General features: G+C 43.0%; 1 protein-coding gene across 1 annotated transcript in view; it reads left to right on the forward strand.

Moving 5' to 3' along the window:
- TRPM6 (transient receptor potential cation channel subfamily M member 6) overlaps nucleotides 1–20,345 on the forward strand; it is a 97,977-nt gene extending 77,632 nt beyond the window's left edge. The window contains exons 36-39 of the mRNA XM_048504184.1: nucleotides 4,775–4,980; nucleotides 10,131–10,182; nucleotides 15,490–15,596; nucleotides 19,950–20,345. Of these exons, the coding sequence (XP_048360141.1) occupies nucleotides 4,775–4,980; nucleotides 10,131–10,182; nucleotides 15,490–15,596; nucleotides 19,950–20,086 (502 nt within the window). The 3' untranslated portion in view covers nucleotides 20,087–20,345. The remainder of the gene's footprint in view (nucleotides 1–4,774; nucleotides 4,981–10,130; nucleotides 10,183–15,489; nucleotides 15,597–19,949) is intronic.
- Nucleotides 20,346–25,170: the final 4,825 nt, after the last annotated feature.

A 25,170-nucleotide genomic window follows, 5' to 3' on the forward strand; every position in this document is an offset into this window, starting at 1 on the left:
TATGGGCTGTTGCAGGTGACAGTTGCTGCCATCTCTTCACGTAGGCTAAAGCTAGACTAGCAGAGTTCAAAGTTCAATTCAAAGCTAAAGCTAATTGAATCAGGTATTACTGCAGCAAGACAAAATCTGGTCTGGTTTATGAATTAACTACCCATGCCGTGTAGAGTATATATATAAAGAACTGCTTATGTGACTCTGTGTTAAGTTTCTATATCCATCGGTATTTATTTGACAAGGCAGATCATAACTTGGCACTGGGTACTTAAGTAAAAATTTTATGATTGGTTTTACAAGCAATTTTATAAAGTATAATCAGTAACTGAGACCTTTCTCTCATAAAAATATCTAAATGGTTTATCAAATTGAAAATCAGCCTTCCATTTTAGAAGCGTTTTAAGTGGATTGTTATCAAAAGGTTTGTTTGATTTTGAAATAGTTTGTCTCCATTTATTTGGTGGCCTCACATTTATTACTCTTGTCCTGTGATAGCTGCAAGCATGATTTTAGAATACTTATTTTGAATATACCATCCTTTTGATACAATGAAAAACTTAGCTTAATGGTCCACAGGCTTACAGAGATCTTGATATAAAGCACATTTCAGTGCATGGGCAGTGCAACCTGGGGTAAGAGTAGTTGCATTGTAGCCGGGGATGACAGAGACATGTGCATCTGCTCTGCCACCTAAGAAGCTTCCTGTGGTGCACAGGAAGCAGACAGCGACACTGCACTGTACTACACTGAACTGCACTGACGATTTGCCAGCTTAAGTCTGCACTAGCAAGTGAAGACATTCTTGGACCGAAAGGAAGCTGTCTAAAGCTGTCTCTAGGAACCCCCTGCCCACTTTGGCACTGCTGCAGGCTCCTTTGCAGGAGGGGCACTGCCACGTCACTCTGCCATGCAGTTTCCCAGCACCAGCATAAGTGTCCCTGCCAATGTAAATGCTCTGATGTTGGTGCAAGTTCCAGTGACATACTGCTTCTTAAGCAGGTTTGCCCCCCTCTCCTGGATAGAGTAGCGTTATTAATTTCAGAAAATTGCTGAGCATGTAGGTAAAATATATATAAAGTCCTTTGTCCAAAAAAAGTGACTTGTACCACAAAAGAAAATATTATTTTGTATTAAATTACCCCAATAATATTATCCATGTTCAGTTTTCAAACATACACAGCTTAATATACATACATGTGTTTTTTTCTCTGTCTACACACATATCACTGGGTTCTATGCCAACACAGTTTCATTCTTATGAGCATGAATTTAGATTATGGCTATTGAATAGTTTTCAGCAAACCTGTTCAGGAGCAGACTATTTGATATTTGATGTTCATGATCAAATCATGAACTGAACACAGATTTGTTCAGCTCAGGTTGAAGAATGCTAACAGCTGCCATTTTACAATGACAAGAAAATAAACTTGATTTTGAACTTTGACTACTTGCACAGATGGTGATTGTACCTTTGCATTTGATAGATATATTTTGGACAAATGCTGTAAATTATATTTATATAATTTGTCTTGGGTTTGTTTAGTTTAGTTAATTTCTGTTAACACTTCTATTTTCTATTATCACTCTTGAACACTGGTAGTTTCCAGAAGAAAAAGTAACTAATGGCTATTAAGAACATAAGAACATAAGAACAAGCCAGCTGGATCAGACCAAAGTCCATCTAGTCCAGCTCTCTGCTACTCGCAGTGGCCCACCAGGTGCCTTTGGGAGCTCACATGTAGGATGTGAACGCAATGGCCTTCTGCGGCTGTTGCTCCCGATCACCTGGTCTGTTAAGGCATTTGCAATCTCAGATCAAAGAGGATCAAGATTGGTAGCCATAAATCGACTTCTCCTCCATAAATCTGCCCAAGCCCCTTTTAAAGCTATCCAGGTTAGTGGCCATCACCACCTCCTGTGGCAGCATATTCCAAAAAACCAATCCTGCAACGTTGCGTGAAGGGTGGTTTTTTTTTTTTCCTTTTTTATTAGTCCCTGAATTCTTCCCCCCAGCATTTTCAATGAATGCCCCCTGGTTCTAGTATTGTGAGAAAGAGAGAAAAATTTCTCTCTGTCAACATTTTCTACCCCATGCATAATTTTGTAGACTTCAATCATATCCCCCCTCAGCCCGCCTCCTCTCCAAACTAAAAAAAAAGGGGTCCCCAAGCGCTGCAGCCCTCTCCTCATAGGGAAGGTGCTCCAGTCCCCTCAATCATCCCTTGTTGCCCTTCTCTGCACTTTTTTCCTATCTCCTCAATATCCTTTTTGAGATGCGTGACCAGAGACTGGACACAGAGTACTCCAAGATGCTGATTAGCACCACTGCTTTATATAAGGGCATGACAATCTTTTACCAGTTTTATTCTCAATTCCTTTTCTAATGATCCCCAGCCTTAGAGTTTGCCTTTTTTCACAGCTGCCATGCATTGAGTTGACATTCCCATGGAACTATCAACTAAAGGCGCCCTAAATCCCCTTTCCTGGTCTGTGACTGATAGCGCAACCCCTGCTAAGCGTGTATGTGAAGTTTGGATTTTTTGCCCCATATGTGCATCACTTTACATTTTGCTACATTGGGTTACATTTTGCCATTTCTGAGCCCACTCACCCCTAATTTATCAAGGTCAGCTTGGAGCTCTTCGCAATCCTTTGTGGTTCTCACCACCCTACATAATTTGGTATCATCACCACCGACTTAGCCTGCACGCTACCCACCCCTACTTCCAGGTCCCATGAATAGGTTAAAGAGCACTTTGGTCCCAAAGCGGATCCTTGCGGGACACCACTCCCGACATCTCTCCATTGTGAGAACTTCCCATTTACACCCACTCTTTGTTTCCCTGTTTCTCAGCCAGTTTTTCATCCATCGGAGGACTTCCCCTCTTATTCCTTCATTTGCTGAGTTTTTCTCAACAGTCTCTGGTGAGGAACTTTGTCAAAAGCAACTTTTGGAAATCCAAGTAGGCCGTGTCCACTGGTTTCCCCTTATCCACATGCCTGTTTACACCCTCAAAGAACTCTAGTAAGTTTGTAAGACAGGTTACTTACCTCTACACCAAAGCCATGCTGACTCTTTCTCCAACCAGGTCTTGCGCCACATGCTTTATAATTTTATCTTTAATGATAGATTCTACTAACTTACCAGGAACAGATGTCAAACTGACCCCAGCCTGCCTTATTTCCAGGGTCCCCCCTAGATCCTTTCTTAAAGATTGGTGTGACGGTGGCCATCTTCCAGTCTTCAGGGATGGAGCCACAGTTTCAGGGGATAAGTTGCATATTAAAGGGTAGAAGATCAACCAATTTCATGCTTGGGCTCTTTAAGAACTCTTGGGTAGATACAATCCTGGGCCAGGGGATTTGGTGGCATTTAGTTTATCAATGGCTGCCAGAACTTCTTCCTTGTCTACCACTATCTTAGCTAGTTCCTCCGATTAGCCTCCCTAAAAGAGAGCTTGGTTTCAGGTGCAGGAATGTTCCCTCCACCTCCTCTTGGGTGAAAGACAGATGCAAAGGAATTCATTCAGCTTCTCTACGAAATCTCCCTACCATCTTTTAAGCACACCCTTTGTTCCTTTGTCATCCTAACGGACCTGCAGCTTCCCCTTGCTGGCTTCCTGCTTTTGATGTACTTGAAGAACTGTTTTGTTGCTGGTCTTGATGTTCGCAGCCATGCGTTCCTCATAATCCTTTTTTTGCCTCCCTTGAGCTAGCTTGCTTCTCTTTTTGCCACCATTTGTGTTTCCCTCTCATATTCTTCATCAGCCAAAACTGGATTTCCATTTTCTAAAAAGACATTTTCTTTTTTCTGATAATTTCCTCAACCTCTCTTGTTAACCATGGTGGCTTTCTTTTGGACTGGGTGCTGCCTTTTCTAACCTGTGGAACACATTCCAGCTGAGCTTTTATTACTGTGTTTTTAAATAACCTCAAAGCATCCTGGACAGTTTTGACTCTCTTGATTTTCCCTGGCTTCCTGCGCTTTTATCCCCCTCATCTTTGAGAAATTTCCCTTTCTGAAGGCCGAATGTAACTACATTAGTAGTTGCCACTTGTTCACATGCTGAGATACTGAATCTGACAGCATTGTGGTCGCTGTTCCCTATCGGCTCAACAACACTGACTTCCTGCACCAGGTCCTGGGTCCCACATAGAATTAGATCTAGGATCACCTCTCCCCTGGTTGGTTCCACAACCATCTGCTCTAAGCCACAGTCATTTAGCATATCCAGGAATGCTCTCTCCTTACTATGACCTGAACATGCATTTTTCCAGTTTATATGGGGATAGTTAAAATCACCCATTACCACTACATTTTTGTTTTTGTTGGCTAAATAGCTAATAACTAATATGTGTGTGTGTATGTTTTGAAGAGAAAACAAAGAAAAAATCTATTTTAAATTAGAAAAAAGGAGAATAAGAGGAACCAATGGCTTTATCTAAAAGAACAAATTTAAAAAAATTATCCTCCTCAAGACAATACTAGTACAGACTCATCTATCATTATCAGCTATAAAATATGCTTTATTGTTTAAGGTGTGGGCATTCCCTTTAGAAAGACCTACAGTTAGCCCAGTCCAGAGGTGTGGGTGGACCTTAATTTCCTGGAAAGCTTCTTTTACTGGTGATACTTCTTCTGCCATATTATATTTAACATAAAGACTTCTGAGCTGAGTACAAATTTTAAGTGGGGAAACAATGCTGTAGTACTAATGTGAATTATCAGAAGGCCCTAAGTATTCTGATAACTTTTAAATGACGCAATTATTTTTGGCAGGTTTCTGGATGTATTTTTAATATATTGTCATTCAGCAAATCAGTGGCTAACAATAGAAAAGTTCATGACAGGAGAGTTCCGCAAATATAACAACAACAATGGGGATGAAATCACGCCTAATAATTTGCTGGAAGAAGTTATGCTGACTTTTTCTCACTGGACATATGAATATACCAGAGGAGAACTCCTTGTACTGGATTTGCAAGGTAAGTGATAACCTGTGATATCAAGCACGTAGGTAAGGGGGGGTTCTCGGGTTTGAACCCCCCCGTTCATGTCCGAAGCTCCGCCCACCCGTTTGTGGGTTTTTAAAACATTTTAGTGTTTTTCGGTTTTTGGCCTGCAGGGGGCGCATTGTTGGGGCTAGCAGCACCAAACTTTCAGGAATTGTTTGGTGGACTCTCCTGATGATACTACCCAGGTTTGGTGAGGTTTGGTTCAGGGGGTCCAAAGTTACGGACTCCCAAAGGGGGTGCCCCCATCCTCCATTTTTTCCAATGGGAGCTAATAGAAGATGGGGGCTACACCTTTGAGGGTCCATAACTTTGGACATCCTGAACTAAATTTCACCAAACCTGGGAGGTAACATCAGGAGAGTCTCTTACTGATACCATCCAGGTTTTGTGAAGTTTGGTCCAGGGGGTCTAAAGCTATAGACTTCCAAAGGGGGTGCCCATCCCCTATTGTTTCCAATGGGAGGTAATAGGAGATGGGGCTACACCTTTGAGGGTCCATAACTTTGGACCTTCTGAACCAAACTTCATCAAAACTGGGTGGTATCATTAGGAGAGTCTCCTAAAGATACCCTAAAAGTTTGGTGCTGGTAGCTTAACAATTGCACCTCTGACAGCAGGCACCCCCCCCCCCCCAAATTTCCTTTTAAATCCACCCCCTTCGGCATGGATTTAAAGGGAGAATCTGAGGTCCTCAGTTTAGAAGAAGAAGAAGAAGAGTTTGGATTTATATCCTCCCTTTCTCTCCTGTAGGAGACTCAAAGGAGCTTACAATCTCCTTGCCCTTCCCCCCTCACAGCAAACACCTTGTGAGGTGGGTGGGGCTGGGAGAACTCCGAAAAGCTGTGACTAGCTCAAGGTCACCCAGCTGGCGTGTGTGGGAGTGTACAGGCTAATCTGAATTCCCCAGATAAGCCTCCACAGCTCAAGCGGCAGAGCAGGGAATCAAACCCAGTTCCTCCAGATGAGAAAGCACCTGCTCTTAACCACTACGCCACATTGAAAGTGATGCTGTTTCACGGTGGGGGATAATCCACCACAAAACAGCATCACTTTCAATGTTATTTAACTGGGGACCCCAGATTCTCCCTTTAAGGTGGATTTAAAAGGAGAATTTGGGCTCTCTAGTTTAAACACCATTAAAAGTCATGCTGTTTGGGGGTGGATTCTAGTATCACAGCGGCTGCTCGGGGGGCAGGGTGGGGTGGGGACTCAGATTTTGCACCGGGCTCCATTTTCCCTCTAAGCCTCTTCCCAGAGAGGAGGGCAGAAGGAACTGCCAGCTGCCAGCTGGGAGCCCAGCTGGTGGGGGCAGGGGAGGGCAGGGCAGGGGAGTCTGCCGTCCCTGGCCTTGAAGCGCTGGTTTTATAAGCGCTAGGCCGGGGGCGGGGCTTGGGGAAGCGTGGCCTTACCCTAGGGGCGGGTGGGGGTGCGGCCCCATCCCGAAACCCCCCCCCCATAAAAAATCTATACCTACGTCCTTGTGTGATATCATACTATGAACTCCAGGAACTTCAGAGTCTCTAATGTGCTGTGTGGTGTTACACACAGGCAAATATGTCTTCTAACTTCAGTGATCGCAGTCTCTTTGGAATGGCATTTATTTAGAAAAACAATTATGCCATCTCTCCAGAGCATCTATATGAAGTGGCTTAAAAAATAAAACATTAAAGGTTGTTGATTACAACTCAGTAGTAAAAACCTGGCAACAGCATAAACTCTGAGTGGTTTAAAATGAATATAACATTTTTCAAGCAGAGGCCACCCTGTTAAAATGATGTTAAAAGAAGAACTCCTTGATTAAAGGCCTGGGTATGTACATAAAAAGTGAGAACATTGCAGAGCCCATACCACACTTCTTCCATACCACCATTCTCTTCTGTACAATTGCCACCCAAAGATTTTACAAGAGATCAGACCTATCTGATCAGCAGTTGTACCCCCAGCCTGCTTTTCCTCTACCCATCCTTGTTTGCCTGCAGCAGGACAAAGCAATAGGGAGTAGAAAAGCAGGAATAGTGAAGCAGAGCAGCAGAATAGGAAGTACAGCATATCTCCCACTCCTTGATCTTTTAATGAGATGTGCACCAACTGAGTGATGATTTGGCAATAGCAACCCTGCCTTTCTCATCCATTATTCTGCTGTCTTGAACATTCGTCCTTCTTTTGAACCATGGCTATTGTCTTCTGCCATAGCAAACTTATGCTAAAACAGCTCATGGTAAGCATAGATAAAAGAATTAAATACCGTCCACAAAATATGAAAGATGGATCATATACTTGCTGCAGGTTCTAGCTATAGGAGACAATGGAGAATTCGTTGCTCATAAGGAGGTTCAATAGAGCATACACTTGTACAGTGGCTTGATTGGAGCCAACATATTTTAAGGCGGTATTAAAAAGATAGACAAACCATCAGCCATCATGTGAATAAAATATAATTGCTTGCTATTTGTTTCAAAGAACATAGGTACTAGGGACTTAATTTATTCACAGAATTCAAAGAGTGTGAAGTACACTGAGATGCATTTGTCAAGTAAAATAAACCTTCCATCCCCTTAAAGAAGAAGAAGAGTTTGGATTTATATCCCCCCTTTCTCTCCTGCAGGAGACTCAAAGGGGCTTACAATCTCCTTGCCCTTCCCCACTCACAACAAACACCTGTGAGGTGGGTGGGGCTGAGAGAGCTCCGAGAAACTGTGACTAGCCCAAGGTCACCCAGCTGTCATGTGTGTGAGTGTACAGGCTAATCTGAATAACCCAGATAAACCTCCACACCTCAAGCGGCAGAGCTGGGAGTCAAACCTGGTTCCTCCAGATTAGATACACAAGCTCTTAACCTCCTACGCCACTGCTGCTCTTTACCTCATTTATTATCTTCACATTCAAAGTGCAAACTCATCTATTCATCATAAAGTGCCACAGTGTTCTGTTTAGACAAACATCTGAAATTGCAGTGTGGATAGCTAGCTTCTTTTGAAAGCTGAAATGGAGGTGAAAGGTCTCTGCACAGAACCTGAAAGCATTGTGGGAGAGTGGAAGAAATATATATGATTTTTTTAAAAAAATCTGTAAAATTGTTGGTTCAATTTCAAAAACACTTTGCGATTTCAATCATAGTATAACTGCACTACATTGAGATAATAATTGTACGCATGACTATATTTTCTCCATTTTACAATACATGTGCCAGATTGCTAACAATATAATAAATAATTGAGGCATTATCTTAAGAAGAAGAAGAGGAGGAAGAGGAAGAGGAAGAGAAAGAGAATGAGGAGGAGTTTGGATTTATATCCCCCCTTTCTCTCCTGCAGGAGACTTAATAGGGCTTACAATCTCCTTGCCCTTCCCCCCTTCACAACAAACACCCTGTGAGGTGGGTGGGGCTGAGAGTTAATGTTGTAGAGAATGTTGAAGAGAAAGGGGCTTTGTCCAGTGGACTGAGTTGTATAGCTGGAAAAACAGCCTTGGGGAAAGCTGTGGAAGACTTCAGCAGAAGTCATATGGAAGAACTGGGCTGCTGTTTTTTGTTTTTATTTTTTTTTTGGACTCTTGTTAGATTGCTGGTTTCAGATAGGTGGTTCTAGGAGTGGAAAGTGGGTCAATGGTATTTAGCAAAGAAGTAAAAGTGTGTATGTGTGTGTTAAGTGCCATCAAATCACTTTCAAGTTATGTTGACACTATGAATTAATGACTTCCAGAACATGCTATCATTAACAGCCTTGCTCCAGTCTTGCAAACTGAGGGCTGTGGTGTCCTTGATTGAGTCAACTCATCTCATTTCCTCTTTTCCTGCTATCTTCAACTTGGTTATCATCTTTCCCAGTGAGTCTTGTGACCAAAGTATGATAGCCTCAGTTCTGTCATGTTATCTTCTAGGGCAGGAGTCTGCAACCTGTGGCTCCAGAGCCGCATGTGGCTCTTTCAGCCTTATACTGCTGCTCCGTGTGGCCTAGAGGTCAGAGGGTAGCGTGGGCATGTCCTTCCAGAGCAGTGCTGGAAGGAAAGGTGAGTGGAGGGGCCGAACCGGAGGCAGCTCCGTGCGTGAGGGTGCTGCTTTTTCCGTCCCCTCCACTCACCTCTCTTTCCAGCGCTGTGCTGGAGGTCGGAGGGTAGCATGGGCGTGTCCCTCCAGAGCAGCCGCCATCACCCCTCTGCCATCCCCGCAGCCACCATCCCCCCCGCCCCACAGAGCAGCCGCCATCCCCGCTCTGCTCCATTGGGCAGAGGGGGTTTCCCTGCCTGGCACCTCCGCCTTCCAGCGCTGGAGGGAAATGCGAATGGAGGAGCCGAACTGGAGGCATCTCTGTGCTGAACCGCCTCTCCAGCTCAGTAGATCTTCGGGGCTGTGGAAAACGGGTCCAAGGGCTCTTTGGGTGGTAAAGGTTGCCGACCCCTGTTCTAGGGAGAATTCAGGCTTGATTTGATTTAGAATCATTTTATTTGCCTTTTTGGCAGTCCATGGTACCCATGTACCAATGTATTTGCCCCATTTGATGGTATAAGGGACACCCCACTGGAGAGAGAAAAAAGATACTATTGGTTGTTGTGGGTTTTCCGGGCTGTGTGGCTGTGGTCTGATAGATCTTGTTCCTAACGTTTTGCCTGCATCTGTGGCTGGCATCTTCAGAGGTGTATCACAGAGGGAAGTCTGTTACACACTGAGAATACATATGCTGCCTGATTCAGTGACTGTAGTATATGCTCACTAGCATATATATGGAGCTTTATAACTGTTAGTCCTGATTCATTCATTACAGTGTTAGACATACCTCCAAATTCCACAGAAATGTGCAACTTGATTTTAGAGTTCCTTGGCATTGAGATAAATGGGCCAGTTCCTCTAAATTGAGAAAATCTTTGGATTGATGTGTGTAGGACGGTTTGGCATCACATCAAACAGTAACAATAATAATAATCTGCAAAAATGAGACAGGCGTGCCGCATTAGCTTGTTAGTTGCTAATGCATTTTATACTTGTAATTTTGCCTTTTCAGTTTGTACTCTAAAGATGAAAATTAGATAATTATATAAATAATTGCATTGGCTGTTATTTCATAAATACATTTTTTAAAAATGGAATTGAGTTCTAACACATTTTGTAAATTTGTTTGCTGTAGGTGTTGGAGAGAACCTTACTGATCCATCCGTTATTAAACCTGAAGACACACAGTAAGTATGTTACTTTGTCACATAGAAGGTGACATGTTTAAAGTGAGTCATTAATGTGAAATATTATCTGTGATGCATATTTGCATATTTTTACATGCTTCTGACAGTAGCACTCTTTGTATTTTTGGTAGTGACCTATTTGTATCTCTTTAATTGACTGATTAGAATACCATAATGCACACATTTTGCAGATTGGCTTAAAGGACACTAAGAAAAGTCAGAGTAGTGCTGAATGCAAATGTTGGCTACAAGTAGAGAGAATATTTTTTATTTGCTAATTATTCATTTAATTATTTTCTATGTATTTAATTATTCCTCTTTCGAACACATTTTGAGACAATATATACAATATATAGTATAACAAAAAAACCTGACAATACTTGATATATGTGTCAGTTCAGTTACATCCTCCTCTGCTCTCCATTTTCTAACGTTAATATGAGTAATTTGCTTTCCATTTGATCTGTTATTCACATAATTTGTTACATTTCACTATTACTGCATACTCTGATAGTTTACTTTCCCAGTCTTTCTACCATAGATAGCCTACTGTTTTCCATTTTGTTGCAAACATGCTCTGGCTGCCATTATCTTATAGCTAAATAACCCTTCCAAGACTTTTGGAATATTATTGGGCAAGATACCCAGTAGCATACACTTAGCATACATAGCAAATTTGACTTTCAAAATTTTCTGCATTTCGCCATGTTATTTCTTTCCAATACTTTTTTGCCCTTTTGCAGGTCTGTCATTTACGATATCATATATGGAGAGATGATACACACACATGCAATATTTGTACATTCCTCCTATGAGAATTCTTTTAAAATAGGTGTTGCTACTAACAGATATAAATAATGCCAGTATTTTCCTTTATGAGGACTCAAATGATAGCTCAGAGCATCAGTCAAGAAAAGTATTTGGATGAATTACGCTTGAATGAATCCATGGAGAGGATTCCACTGCTTGTAAAATGCCAGTCAGAAAGGCTGAATTTTAGAATAATATTTTTCAAAGTTTACGAAAGTCTGGGGAATTGGTTCCCATATAAATAGACAGTCTGTCCTTCACATGCATCCCACAGGAGATCTTCACCTTAACTTGTTCAAGAACCTATATTCAGTCTGTACTCAAAGTTTTGGTCAAAGGATTAAAAAACTTTCATACCATTATAAAACAAGCTACTCAGTAAAAAAAAGAAAATACTATTTTAACAACTTTGTACTTCTGTTGGTTTTCTTCTCATTTGCAAGCTTCTCTCTTTGGAAGAAATAAATGAGCATTTTGTTAGTAAGAATTAGCTCTTTCCCAATATTAAAATGGGATTTCTGCTGTCCTTACAGAGTATGTTATAGAAATAAAATTTACTTTACACAGCAAATCTTGTTCTATGATCATCTAAAGTGCTAATTAAATTCTTCAGAATCATAGTGTATCAGTATTAAAATTAATAAACACTGATCTTACAAGCTAATATTTAAAATCTGTTATTATTCAACAGTGATTCTAGATGTCTGGCATCCTGAAGATACAGTTGTGCATTTCTTAGAAACATTCTGAAATTCTTTGTTAGCTCTGCTATGTTGCCCAGAGAGTGTCACATTTCCAAAATGTAGGGTTACAAATAAATATAATGTACTGAAAATTGTGACACGGTGGCTTGTCTGCATTAATGTATTCTGTAAATAACTGTAACCTTAAATAGGTAGTTGTTTATTTACATAACAGCTGTTTCATCTTGTTTGTATATCTCCTTAATTCAAACATACAGGGACTTTGCTCTAGAAGAATTGATTTAAGTGTGATGATGATGTTATCCATTTAGTCGTTCTCGACCCTTGGCGACCCAATATGCAAGCTCTTTCCACATTTTTCGATTAAGTACTGCTTCCTTCAGCTGGTTGATGCTCATGCCTGTATCAGCTTTTATGGTATCTACCCATCGTATTCTTTGGCATCCAGGTCTTCTCCTGCCATTGACAAGACCGAGCATCATAGATTTTTCTAGCGAATTTGATTGCATCACATGACCGAAGTATGTAAGTCTGAGCCTGGTTATTTTCCCTTCTGTGATGTATCTGGTTTTATGCGGCTCAAGACTTCTGCATTTGTCATCCTAGCTGTCCATGGTATGTGCAGTAGTTTTTGCCAACACCACAACTCGAAAGTGTCTATTCTTCTGTCGGCTTTCTTTATAGTCCAGCTTTCATACCCATACATGGTTATGGGGAAGATGATGGCTTGGACTAGCCTGTGCTTGGTTTTGATGCTGATGTCTCCGCTTCTCCAAATTTTATTCATACTCAGCATTACGCTACGTCCTAATGCTATTCTCCGCTTTATCTCAGGAGTTACTTCTCCATTACAGTCAATTTTTGATCCTAGGAAGATGAAGTCCTGGACGCACTCAATGTCCTCATTGTCAATGCTAATTTGGGCCCGATCTATGTTAGCTGTTGTCATGATGTTTGTTTTCTTCATATTGAGATGGAGGCCCATTTTTTTGCTTTCAGTTTTGATCTTCACTATCAACTGTCTCAGATCATTCTTGGTCTCTGCAAGCAGTGTTGTATCATCTGTGTAATGAAGATTGTTGATGTTTCTGCCACCAATTTTCACTCCTATTTTTGAGTCTTCTAGCTCTGATTTTCGCATGATCACTTTGGCATAGAGGTTGAACAAGTAGGGTGAGAAAATGCAGCCCTGTCGGACACCTTTGCCGATTTGGAACCAGTCTGTGTCCCCATGTGCCATTCTTACTGTGGATTCCTGGTTGGTGTAGAGCAACTGTATCAGCTTGATCAGATGTGGCGACACACCTAGTTCTTGCAGGGCTTGCTATAGCTTATCATGCTCTACACTGTCAAAGGCCTTGCAGTAATCAATGAAGCACATGTAGATGTTCTTCTGGTATTCTCGCGCTTTCTCCATGATCCATCGCAAGTTTGCAATGTGATCGCGAGTGCCACGACCGCGTCGAAAGCCTGCTTGTACATCAGGGAGTTGTGCTTCGACAATTGGTCTTAGCCTTTCTTGTATTATCTTGAGAAGGATCTTGCTTGCATGTGGGATGAGGGCTATTGTGCGATAATTGGAACAAACACGGTAATCACCTTTCTTTAGTAAAGGGATGAAGACTGATCTTTTCCAGTCCTGAGGCCACTCAGTGGATTCCCATACTGCCTGACACAGGACCATGATGGTTTTAACTGGTACGGGCCGTATTAACTCTGCCGGGATGTTGTCTATACCAGGTGCTTTGTTTTTATCTAGTTGCTTCATCGCCTTAACGACTTCTAACTCCAGGATTGGGGGCTCCAAATCCAGGTTGCCTGCCTCATGTGTTGGTCCGGATTTCTGTATTCTTTCCATCTTTCCTTGATACTAGGATGGTGAATTAGTTCCTTTCCTTTCTTGTCCTTGATGTTTCCTTTATGAGCAATGAAAGGTTTTCATGTCTTCTTGATCTGCGAGAAGAGGCTCCTTGTGTGGCCTTTCAGATAGTCTTCTTCAAGTTGTTTACGACGTTCATTCCAGTCCGCTTCTTTGTCTTTCCTCGCTGCTCACTGAAAATCAGCATTCATCTTTGTTGCCAGCTGCTTTTGCTGCTCTTCTGTGGTCTGCAATTTTGATGGTTTGTTCTGACAACCAGTATTGTCGTTTTTCTGGCTTCTTGAATGTGACATGCTTGTGGGCTGTTTCCATCATTGTATTTCTGTATTTCATCCCACAGCTTTTCAGGTTTCTTCTTTGCAGTATTGAGTGGCTCAAATCTATTTGTCACCTCAATAGTATGTGAAAGAGGGACCTTGGATGTGTCAAATTTTCTTATTGCTGCGCCTTTTTTGATGCTACAGAATCTGACCCTAATCTTAGCTGCAAGTAGTTCGTGGTCTGAACCACAGTCAGCCCCTGGAAAGGTTTTTGCTGCCATGATCGAATTTCGCCAACGATGGCTGCACATAATGAAGTCGATTTGATTATGGTGGAGTCTGCTGGGGGATGTCCATGTGTACAGTCGGCGTTTTGGCTGCATTAAAATGTGTTTGTTATCCTGAGCCAATTTTCTTGGCAGAACTGTACCAAACGATCGCCAGCTTCATTTCTTTCTCCAAGCCCGAAATGGCCTACAACATCTGCCTCTGACTGGTTTCCAACTTTGGAGTTGAAATCGCCCATGATGTAGACAATATCCTTCTTTGGGAGTTCGTTCAGAGTTCTTTGGACTTCAGCATAGAAGTCTTCAACTACCTCCTCATTGGCATCCATTGTCGGAGAATAGACCTACACAATGGAGATGTTCACTGGTTTACTGCGCATACGGATGGCCATGATGCGATCGTTGGTTGCTTTGAAACTTTCTATTGCCTTTGAAGTCTTCTTTGAGATGATAAAAGCCACTCCATTCCTTCTGATGTCATCATGTCCGGAATAAAATACTATGAAATCATCTGATTGAAAATATCCATTTCCAGTCACTGATTCCGAGAATATTAATATGAAGTCTTGTCATTTCACATTTTACAATGTCAAGTTTGCCCAAATTCATGCCACGCACATTCCAAGTTGCCAATGTGTGGGCATTAATACAGCACCGTCCTTTCCCTTCATCTTGGGGCACGCCAATATCCTTTACAAAATTTAGAGCATCCTTTGGCCTGGGGGGCCTACCATCGGATCGCATCATGCTTTAAGAGCTTTTCTATACGGGTTTTCAAGGCGAAGTTTTTTTACAGAGTAGGTCGCCGTGTCTTTCTCTAACCCTCCCCATTTATCCGGGCTTGGGACCGGCATGCAGAAGCATGATTTAAGTGTAGTGCATTTAATTCTTCCTCCAGACTATAAGCATAAAGAGGAAATTTAATTACTGATTCTCTTGGATAGGAATCAAGAAGCATGTAGGCAGCAGGCAGAGTGCCATCCTGGTCAATCAAACCCCATTAGTTAGTTTTCAGGGAATCCCAGTTCAAGGAGTTGGTTAGTTTTCAGGGTTTAAGATTGGTTGTAATCATAATGAGTGACTGACTCAGTGGTTAGAAATATGAAATATTTAATGATCTAGACGACTGGTGTTAATGTAGGCACTATATTTTCATGTAACACACATAATTTACATCTTACTCTCATAAAGACAATTGTCTGCCCAAAGCGATCATTGGAATATCATGCTGTTGAAGTTTCTTAGTGAAGTAGAGAGGATGCACAATATACATAGACAAACTAACTAAGCACCAGTCCTTTCAGGTTTGTTTAAATGACTTCAATCACAGACTTATGGATTCATGAGTTTTTTCTGATTTCTTTCAGTGCCAAAGGGGTGGCATTTGGACCAGCAAATCTTGGGGAAGAAGCAATCAAAAACTTTATATCAAAGCACCACTGCAATGCCTGTTGCAGGAAACTCAGACTTCCAGGTATGCCCAAAAAGATCTTTGCATATTTATGAACAAACAAGTCCTAAGAACAGTTTATACTGCCAGATCTAAGACGGACAGTGAATTCTGCACACAGTCTGGCCCATATTCTAGTTTCTACCTAGTTCCCAAGACTTCAGACAACAGCTAAAGTCTTCTAGCAGCAAAATTTTTAGAAAACTTCACATATATATTTTAAAACTACACAATGCCAGCAAGTTTGGCATGCTCATATTCACTTCCATAGTTTGTTAATTCTTTAAAATATATAATATTGATCATGTACTAATTATTTCCATTTCCCATCCAGAATCTTAGGTGAGTTGCAAGGGGAGTGATCAAAGCAATAATTTCTGGTGCTGAATCAAGGACCCAAAAATATCCATTAACATTATTAGATAATTAATCACAGGATAATTTGATTTCCTGTCCCAGCTCACCATTTTTGGATTTAACGACTTTTTGTCAGAAGTGACTCGCAGAGCAGGGAAAACCGGTCTAAAGTGAGACCCAAAGACGGCGAAGGAGCCTCGAGTTCTCTAGCTGTATCAAGAGTGGGTGGAAGGTCCCGGCGGAGTACCGTGACTTTATCTGCAAAAAAGCTCTGAAATGCCTCACAGCCAATAGCCAATTGGGAATTTGTGGAACCCTCTACTAATGAAGTGAGGGACCGAACAATCCGAAAAAGTTGTGCAGGACGAAAGCTAGCAGATGCGAGAGAGGATGAGAAATAGGCCCTCTTCGCTGCCAACTCATAGGCTTGCATAAACGTCCTATAAGTTGTTCGCCCTACTTCACTGCGAAACTTCCTCCACGCTCGCTCTAGCCATCTGAGTTCTCGCTTCATTTGGCATAGCTCCTCAGTGTACCAAGGAGCTTGCCGTAAACGGGGATGCAGAGGGTGCTTGGGAGCAATCACCTCAATGGCATCGGAAAGTCTGGAATTCCAGTCTATCACCTGCTCATCGAGGGTGCCAGGGGGCTCAGGATCCTGCAGAGCATTCAGGAAACCAATTGGTTCCATAAGTCTCCATGGGCAGACATAAATAGGTCCGTCGCCTAGCAGGGTTGGCGCGGCAGGTCCATCTGGATCGTCAAGGCAAAATGATCAGACCATGGCACTCTACTAATAGAGGATACGACCATATCCACTCATGATCCAAAAATCAGATCCAAGATGTGACCGGCCTCATGGGTGGCGCCAGAATTTAATAGGAGAGTCCTAGCGTCGCCATGGATGACACTAAGTCCACTGCGGCTGAACATGGACGTTGAAGTCCCCCAAAACAATCAGTCGAGGGAATCGCAACGCCCACTCGGCCAGCAGCTGTGGCAGTCCATCCCTGGGTGTGCTAGGCGACCGGTACACCAGGAAGGCAGCCAATCTCTTCTGGGACAGCCACTCCAGGCCGGCACACTCTAACCCAGAGATCTGAGGGACAGGGATTGCCCTGAAGGCGATGGAATCCCAGATGAACATTGCCACTCCCCCCCCCCCAGCCCTTTGTTCGAGGCTGGTGGACACACGCGAAACCTGGGGGCAAGACTTCGCCCAAGGCGACCGTCTCGCCTTCTCGCACCCAGGTCTCGGTGATACAAGGCAGGTCTATCTGCTGCGCCCCAAGAAAATCCTGGAGTGTCGCAGCCTTGTTGTTAATGGACCTGGCATTGATCAACACCAGGCTCAAAGCAGTGTATGCCTGAGTCCCACAGCCTGCATTCCTTGGGATAGGTCGGAGGTCAGAAGGGGGACGAGCATGAATGCATCTCCTCCCCCTTCTCTCATATGACCTTCGCCTACTGTTATATCTACCCCGCTCCCATATCGCTGGGATCCCCCAGCCTTGATACATTGCCCCCCCTGCTGCCATCCCCTTCCATAGCGAAGGCCTAGTAAAATCTTCTAACCCTACAACAGACCACCACCACCCACTAACCTACCACTTAATATAGGGCCGCAAATTCCCCCAGCTAGATACCCGTTAATAAACTACCTACTGACACCTAACACACTAACTATCCTACCCTAAACTGCTACTAAATCCAAAGCATCATACAACATAGTATAAAATGAAATAGGATAAATAAAATAATAGCCTAATAAAGTGCAGGTGCAGCGCAATGCGAGTGCCCTGATGGCAAGTGCTGAAGGCCAACACATTAATTGGTGGACCAGGCTACATATGATGCAATTTACATCAGTCAGGAGTCACTGCCACTTCTCCCCACCAATGATGCCAACGTCCCAGTCCGATATTGCCACAGGAAATAGGGGGACCACTGCCACCGGGCACCCAGCAGTTTACAAAAAGTCCCAAGGCAATAGAAATATCATCTGAAGCAAAAACCCGGGCCCACTGCCACTGGACCCATACAAACGCCAGTAAACGCAATCTCCACTATCCAGTAGTGGTACCAGGCAACTGGGCGGCAGAGGAGGAGGCCCCTGCCACCGGCCTCTCCCTTTGATCTTCAAACTGAAATGATCTATATTCACCGTTCCAATCTGGCCCAAGTGTTTGCTCAAGTCATTTAAGTCGGGCCCACCAGAAACCAGGCCTGGCAAAGACCCAGCAGAGACCAGGCGGGCGGACAGGAGGGAGGAGAAGGAAAAGCCCCAGCCACCAGCCTCTCCTCATCCAAGATGTAATACAATCAATTGCCTCTACAATCAGGGCAGTCCTCTTCACCAGTGACTGGGCAAACGAGGCTCCTGCCACCAGTCTCCCTTCTTCAAATCGACAATATGAGCCCAGGCCGTCACACTCACCAGACCCGTAATGGGCCAGCTCTCTTAGGCTCTCTTGGGCCTGTTTGAGGGGGGGGGGGAAGGAAGGAGGAGTCGCCCCTGCCACCGGCTCTCCCAACTATCTCATCCCTCTGCTTCCTTGTCACAGTGCCGTGGGGGAGGCCTCTGCTACCGACCTCCCGGGTGTGGGAACCTCTTCAGCTCCGCTATTTGACTCCGCGCTCTGCGCTCCATTCCACGGCGCTCTCATCACCACCTAGAGTAGGGGGGGAAGGAGGCCTCTGCCACCAGCCTCCCAGCGCCACCAGCCGCCCATCACTGTGGTCTCCCATGGTCTCCCGGGAGTTCACTCATTCACTCTCTCTCCCCACTCATCCGCCAGCACAGAAACCCCGCGCTCACCACTCGGCATCCCAGCTAGTTGTTGAGACGATCAATGAGCTGGTGGGCTGCTGGCTGGCTGGGAATGGCGAAAACAGCCCCACCCCAGTCGCCGATACTGGGCATTCAGAATGCGTTCAGAGTGCGTTCAAACTGCTCTTTGGCTGAAGTTCCAGCACTCACGTTACAACTGAAGAACCAACTCAGTAACTAACTGGACAACTAACAACCACAACAACAAACAATGAAAATAAAACCTAACTAAGCCTACGCCTAAGCCTAAAAAACCCCAAGTTCAGTGGAGCTCTGCTACCGAAATCCCGCTGCGGGCGCCATCTTGGAATCTATTTTGGAATCTATATGTGCTCTGTCTAGTATTGGTCAAAAGTTTTTACTTTGTATAGCACAACGTGCTTGCCATGTTGCTCACTACACTGGTTCCTTTCCAAAGCTAGAGAAAAGGAGTATGTGTGTCCTGCTTAGTTTTCCTGTGGTTGCTGTGGATCCGTCAATCAGAAGCATCGCCTTTGACGGGTTGGGGGGGAAGAGCCAATCAGAATGCAGCACACCAGGGATGTTCAAGCATGCATGTTGCATCTATGTTGAACAAACAAAAAAAAGCCAGGCTCGTGCAAAAAGAATTAAAGTATTTCCTCCCGGTCTCAAGTTGACTCCTTCACAGAAACTGGAACCCATGCAAAGGGAGAAACCAGGATAAAATAGACCCAGATTGTAAAATACCAGTTGTAACCCGGTAGGATTGTGCTGTGCAGAAATGCCATAGACATGCTACTCAATGGCATTGACTAGTCTTTATCTTCTGCAGATCTTCTCAGTTGTTTTTATAAAATAACTGTCTTAACTTAGCTTATTAACTGTCACTCTCATTGACCATCAACTTATTACTTTGCCACCCCCCCTTTATTTGAAACCCATCAAACTACAAATCCATAAGATCTACTGAATATACATAGTTCCTTTGTTGCACTGCACATGATAATTCCCGATGATTCACCAATCTTAGAACAATGAATGCAGTTTAAAAGGTGATTATTATGGTGTCTCTTCTTTAAACAGAGAGAAACAATTACAAAAACATTTCATTCTGTTCTTCTTTATTGTGTAGTAGACTGAGTTAACATGCTTTCTATCATCAAAAAGAAAGCATTCCCTTTGCATCTGACAAGAACTTGCTATCTGAATTTTTTCTGTTTTCTCCATAGATTTGAAAAGAAATTACTATACACCTGGAATATTCAGTCCAGATTTTGAAGATGAAACAGAAGCAATAGCAGCAGCGGGAGATGAAGTTGCTAAGAATGGCAATGATGAACCTTTGGAATATAATACCCGATTGTGATGGAATGAATTTTCAGACAGGCAGGATGTCTTTTTCTTGAACATCTGTATCATTCCATAATTGTCTGAATGGTCAACTATAGGTGCCCAAACACTTCAGTTCCAGCTGTAGGCTAAAAAAATTAAAATTATCTGCATGGAAAGGAATATGTGAATAAACATTTATCCTGTAGTAAATAGAATGTACTTACTGTCCACAGTCAACTTTTAAAATATATGCATTTATTCTGAGACTATTGATTAAAGTATCTGGGATCAGATGCACCTGTGCTAGTAATTAAATTTATGTCTTAGAAATTTAGCTGCTGGAGATGAAGGTGACTGTTTAAGAAAATTAGTGGTAAATATTGGTGTTTTCCCAGAAGGAGCTGTTTGATTTTTGCTTGCCTTTTCACAGTGCTTCTGTTTTCAAGATGAATTGAGATCTTGTTGGCTTGGACACACAGTAACAACCCCAAATGATCAAATGGCTCATCTCAAAATCATGCTGGCTTCCATCTTCAGTCGTGAAACTTACAGAATAAACTTGGGCCAGTCATTGACTCAGCCAAATCTGCCTAATCTACCCAACAGAGCTGTAGTGAGTGCAAGTGAAGAAGACATAATCATGTATACGGTTCAGAGCTCTGTAGAGGAAGGAAGGGATGAAAATTTAATAGTTCCCACTCTGTCGTAACTTGCTCACTCACACAGACCTTTGTGAGCTATGTTTGTGTCTGTAGACTGATATAAGCAAAGGAGTGAACTGGAAATCTGTAAGCAGAAGAGAAGAGGAGGAGTTTGGATTTATACCCTGCCTTTCTCTCCTGTAAAGAGTATCAAATGACCTTACAAACTCCTTCCCTTCCACCTACCCTGTTGAAGGGAGAGGAAGGAAAGGAATTTGTAAGCCGCTTTGAGGCTCCTTGAAGGTAGAGAAAAGCAGGGTATAAAAACCAACTCTTCTTCTACACTTCATCAAACGCTTCATCAAACACAACAGTCTGCTGAGCAATAAGGGAAAATATCTGTTGCAGCAAGATTTCTTGTATTTCCTCAAGCCCTGCTTTCACTTTCTATCCTCCCTGTGACAAGCGAGAGCATTTCTAGCATGGATTTAATTTTGCTTCACTGCCAGAGCATGCAGATGTGCCAGTGAGCACAGCTTTGTCCTGGGCCTCTTCCCTCCATCCACAGCCAGCCTCCTAGCTCCACCCTTCCCAGTCCCCCAGACTGCCTTCTGTCCATGTCTTCCTCATTGCCCACCCACCCCCCTTCCATGTTGCTGGCTCCTTCCTGCTTCTTTAAGTGTTTATATTGAGATTTCAATATAAGCCAATCTCTTTTTGGCCCTAGCTCACCTCCACCACTATGCTTCTGCCCTCCCTGATGATTGAAACAAACCTCTTTTTAAAAAACAAGAGTCTATTGCAGCAGCAGCAAGAAAGAGTGTGTGTATGTGTGAGAAGGGAAAGGGACAGAATATCAGCAGAGTTAAGAGAACCAGTGATGGGCAAAGTTAAGAGAAGCAGCAAAAGGAAAAGCCAATTGAGACTAGCAAGCAGCTGCGAGGCAGGTTCTGGGGTGCCTCCTTGCATGTAAACAGAGAAACATGAGAATACCACACTTCAGCCCCACCACACAGCTGAGGTTAGCGTTCCATGAGTTATGGGCCAAGGAATTTTGGGGAATCAAGTTTAAAAGACCTGAAAAATTTCAGAAAAGTTCCAAAAAAGCTGGGAAAACTCCCATACCAAAATGTCCAGGCATTTTAAACCTGGACCTAAAGCATATTGGTATTGCTATATCAATATTTGCTTGTCTTGCTGACTTCAATACTAGATAGTTACTGTGGTCAATTATGCACAAGATGTCTGATGCGCGATGGGAGTAAATGTCAGTCAGAACAAGATTTCTTGTAGGGAGATAGTTCCTCGAGTCCTGCTTTCCCTTTCCATTATGTTCTCAGCAAGTGAGACCACTTCTAGTGAGACTTTTAATTTGCTTCACTGCCAGAACAGCAGATTTACCAGTGAGCACAACTTTGCCCTGACATGTTCCCTACCTAGCTCCACCCTTTCCCCTCACCCCCCTTTCATGTTGCCAGCTCCTTCCTGCTTCTCTAAACGCTCATACTGAGATATCAGTATCTCAATATAATAACAGAGAAGGTTTTTCCAAGGAACAGTACAAACGGAGTCTGTTTTTGGCTCCACCCCACCTTCCCTGTTTTTGGCTCCACCCCACCTTCCCGGATGACTGGGAGGGCTTTTAAAAACTTTATTTAGAACAGAGCTTTATTTTAAAAACAGTCTCTCTCTTCTGCAACAGTGGCAGGAAGTGTGTGTGTGGAGGGGAGGGAGGGGAGGGGAGGGGGAGGGAGAGTATATCAATTTTACACATGGTTTCCTTTTTCATCAGTATGGGGTCCAGGGAATTGCTTTGCCTCTGTCATTTAGGGAGAGATTATTCTTGGAAAGGGCTACAATGTCGATATATTGATATAACAGTAGTAAAAAGGCTTTTACAAAGCCAACAATCTTGAGACTAGTGGGAGTGATGAGATCTGTGCCTTTAAGAATGACTTGATGGGCAGAGTTAAGAGAACCAGGAAAAGCAGGCCAAGTAGAATTCTCTGTAGAAGAATTGTGCAGCGGGAGTGAGTGCCTTTTCTTGTGAGAACAGATAAATGCAAGGAGATCCCAGTACAAGCCCACGGGGCGGGGGGGGGGGGGCTTACAAGACCTGAGGTAAGCATTCCATATCTAATGGGCTGGTGCCTTCAGTTACTGCAGCAGGAAAAATGTTAGTCAAATGACATATCTCTTGCCCATACTAGTGATCAAGAAGGTGGTTCTGCTGAAATGGTAGGAGATGATATATTTTATCCTTGTGGTTAATTGCCCTTTTCTGTGAAGTTTCTGGTCGATTTTATTGTATTTTATTTCTGTCAACTCTCTTGGAAGTCAAGGAGAGGTGAAAAAAGAAGACTCTGAGTTAAAAAAAATTGGCTGCTTGCTCCTAGATTTCTATAACATCTGATCAACCAGTACTTTTTAAATAAATATTTTATTACAAACATGAGTCACAAGATTTGTTTTCTCTTCCAAAAGAAGCATCTTCTATCAAGGTTGTCTTTAACATCTCATCACTTGGGATACAGAAGTGCAAAAACATAAATGTTAAAATTACAAGAACCCTATTCCGAATTTAGTATAGCACATGTAGTAACTCTTCAGTGCTTTCATAATTTCTATATGGTGGATTCGCAAGAATGCCGTTTAGTTGAGATCAATATACTTTGTACAGTAATTCATTCCTAACACATTAAAGTCCCAAATATTTTATATAGTTATAGCGGTTATGAAATCTGTACTCTTAATGTGACAGCACACTTCATGTTTGAGACCTCAGTTTTCTATTGTTTCAGCACTTTCCCCCTTTCTTTTTTCTTTTCACTTTTTCATTTCCTACCAAAGTTGCCACCTGAGAAGCATCAAAATAAGTAACACATTGTGAGACCAGAAAAAAATAGATTTATATTAATGTGGTATATCTTGCATGTGTCAGGACATATACTGTACAGTAGGGTATGCTATCTTGCTATATATTAAAGTTGCATTTTGCAGTTATGGTGCCCATCTTCTTTCCAACGGCTATTTCTGAAATGAATAAGGAACTGCACCTTAAAATAAAGAACAGGTGGCAAGCCTACTCCCTGTCATTTAACTAACACACTTGACAACTGAAATCACTATAGTTAGGACACTGCACATTTCATGCATATGTATTTAAGAAAATTATAGTGAGAAACATGCTTTGGGATACAGGAATACAGAAAGCAGATTGGACAAAAGGCAGCAGGTGCTTAAAACCCTGACTGATCTGTTGCTTATTTGCTCCAAATACTTCCCCCAAAGCCTTCTAGTCTCCTTGTTCCCCCATCCAGATCTCCAACACTCTGGTTGAAAGTGAAAGCATGTATTTCTTGTGATAAGGTGATTAAGAGTCAAGGAAAGGTTAAGCACCACATCCTGTCTGCCAAAGGAGTTGCTGTTTGAGGGCGGGACCACCCTTGGTCAGAGTCCTTTGGTCCAATAACCACACCACACTCCTGCCTGGGGTAAATTATTTGGCCATAGCCATCGTTTATTATACAATCAGAAGCGTGAGGCGCAGCATGGGATTTTGATCTGCTCTGGGACCTTGCAGCAGAGCTCCAGCGGGTGGGCAGCTTCTTACTGGAGCTTCGCTCTGCTGTGGAGCTCCGCTGGGCGGTTGGACTCTTGCAAGAGCATCCCCCTGACGTAATGTTCAGCTGGACTGTCGGCCTCTTTTTGTAACATTCCCTACCAGCAGGGAGGGGCAGCTCCCTAGCTCCTCTCCCCTGGCCCTTTCCGATCAATACCCATGCACCAAACCAAAAATGGCTATGACAAAGAAGCATGCATTAACAAAATCCAAAACTCTATGGAGAGAGGTGGCCAGGCAAGTCGCTGGCCGGCCCAAGCTGGCACAAAGGCTGGCCAGGACCTTTATAGGTTCAGGCCAGCCTCCTTTCCTGATGATGTTGCGGGGTAAGCGCCGCAACACCTGTCTGCCCTGCTATGATATGACTAAAAGCCCACCTCTGTCCCTACCAGGGCTGAAGCTGGGTACTCCTTCCTTACCATCCCGAGCAGCAACTGCGGCCACACTGATTCACAGCTGCTGTATGGCAGGGGAGATTCCTGACCAGGGTCATCATTTCGATCAGGGAAAAAGTTCATGAAGTAAGAGTTAAACACCATCTTTAGCCAAGCCATTTCTCAGGTCTTTATCTTAAAAAGAAAAATGAGATCCTGGTCACAGATGTCCTAAATCATGTCAACTTTACCCCTTAAATGATTGACAAAATGACAATTACTGAATCTGTTTCTGGCAGCAAAGTTTTTACTAGTTTTGAGGGCTTAGCATCAGTAGTTTGAAAAAAATAGCTGAGACAGTTATTGATCAGGAGTAAGTTGTCTGTCTTGTAGATTCTGGGTGTATTCATACATCTGTTTGTCTTGTTATCAGTTGCTAATTTGAATCTCAACTGCATTCTAATAAACCAATGTGTCTTTT

This window comes from Sphaerodactylus townsendi, linkage group LG07 (assembly GCF_021028975.2).
Source record: "Sphaerodactylus townsendi isolate TG3544 linkage group LG07, MPM_Stown_v2.3, whole genome shotgun sequence".
NCBI classification, from domain to species: domain Eukaryota; kingdom Metazoa; phylum Chordata; class Lepidosauria; order Squamata; family Sphaerodactylidae; genus Sphaerodactylus; species Sphaerodactylus townsendi.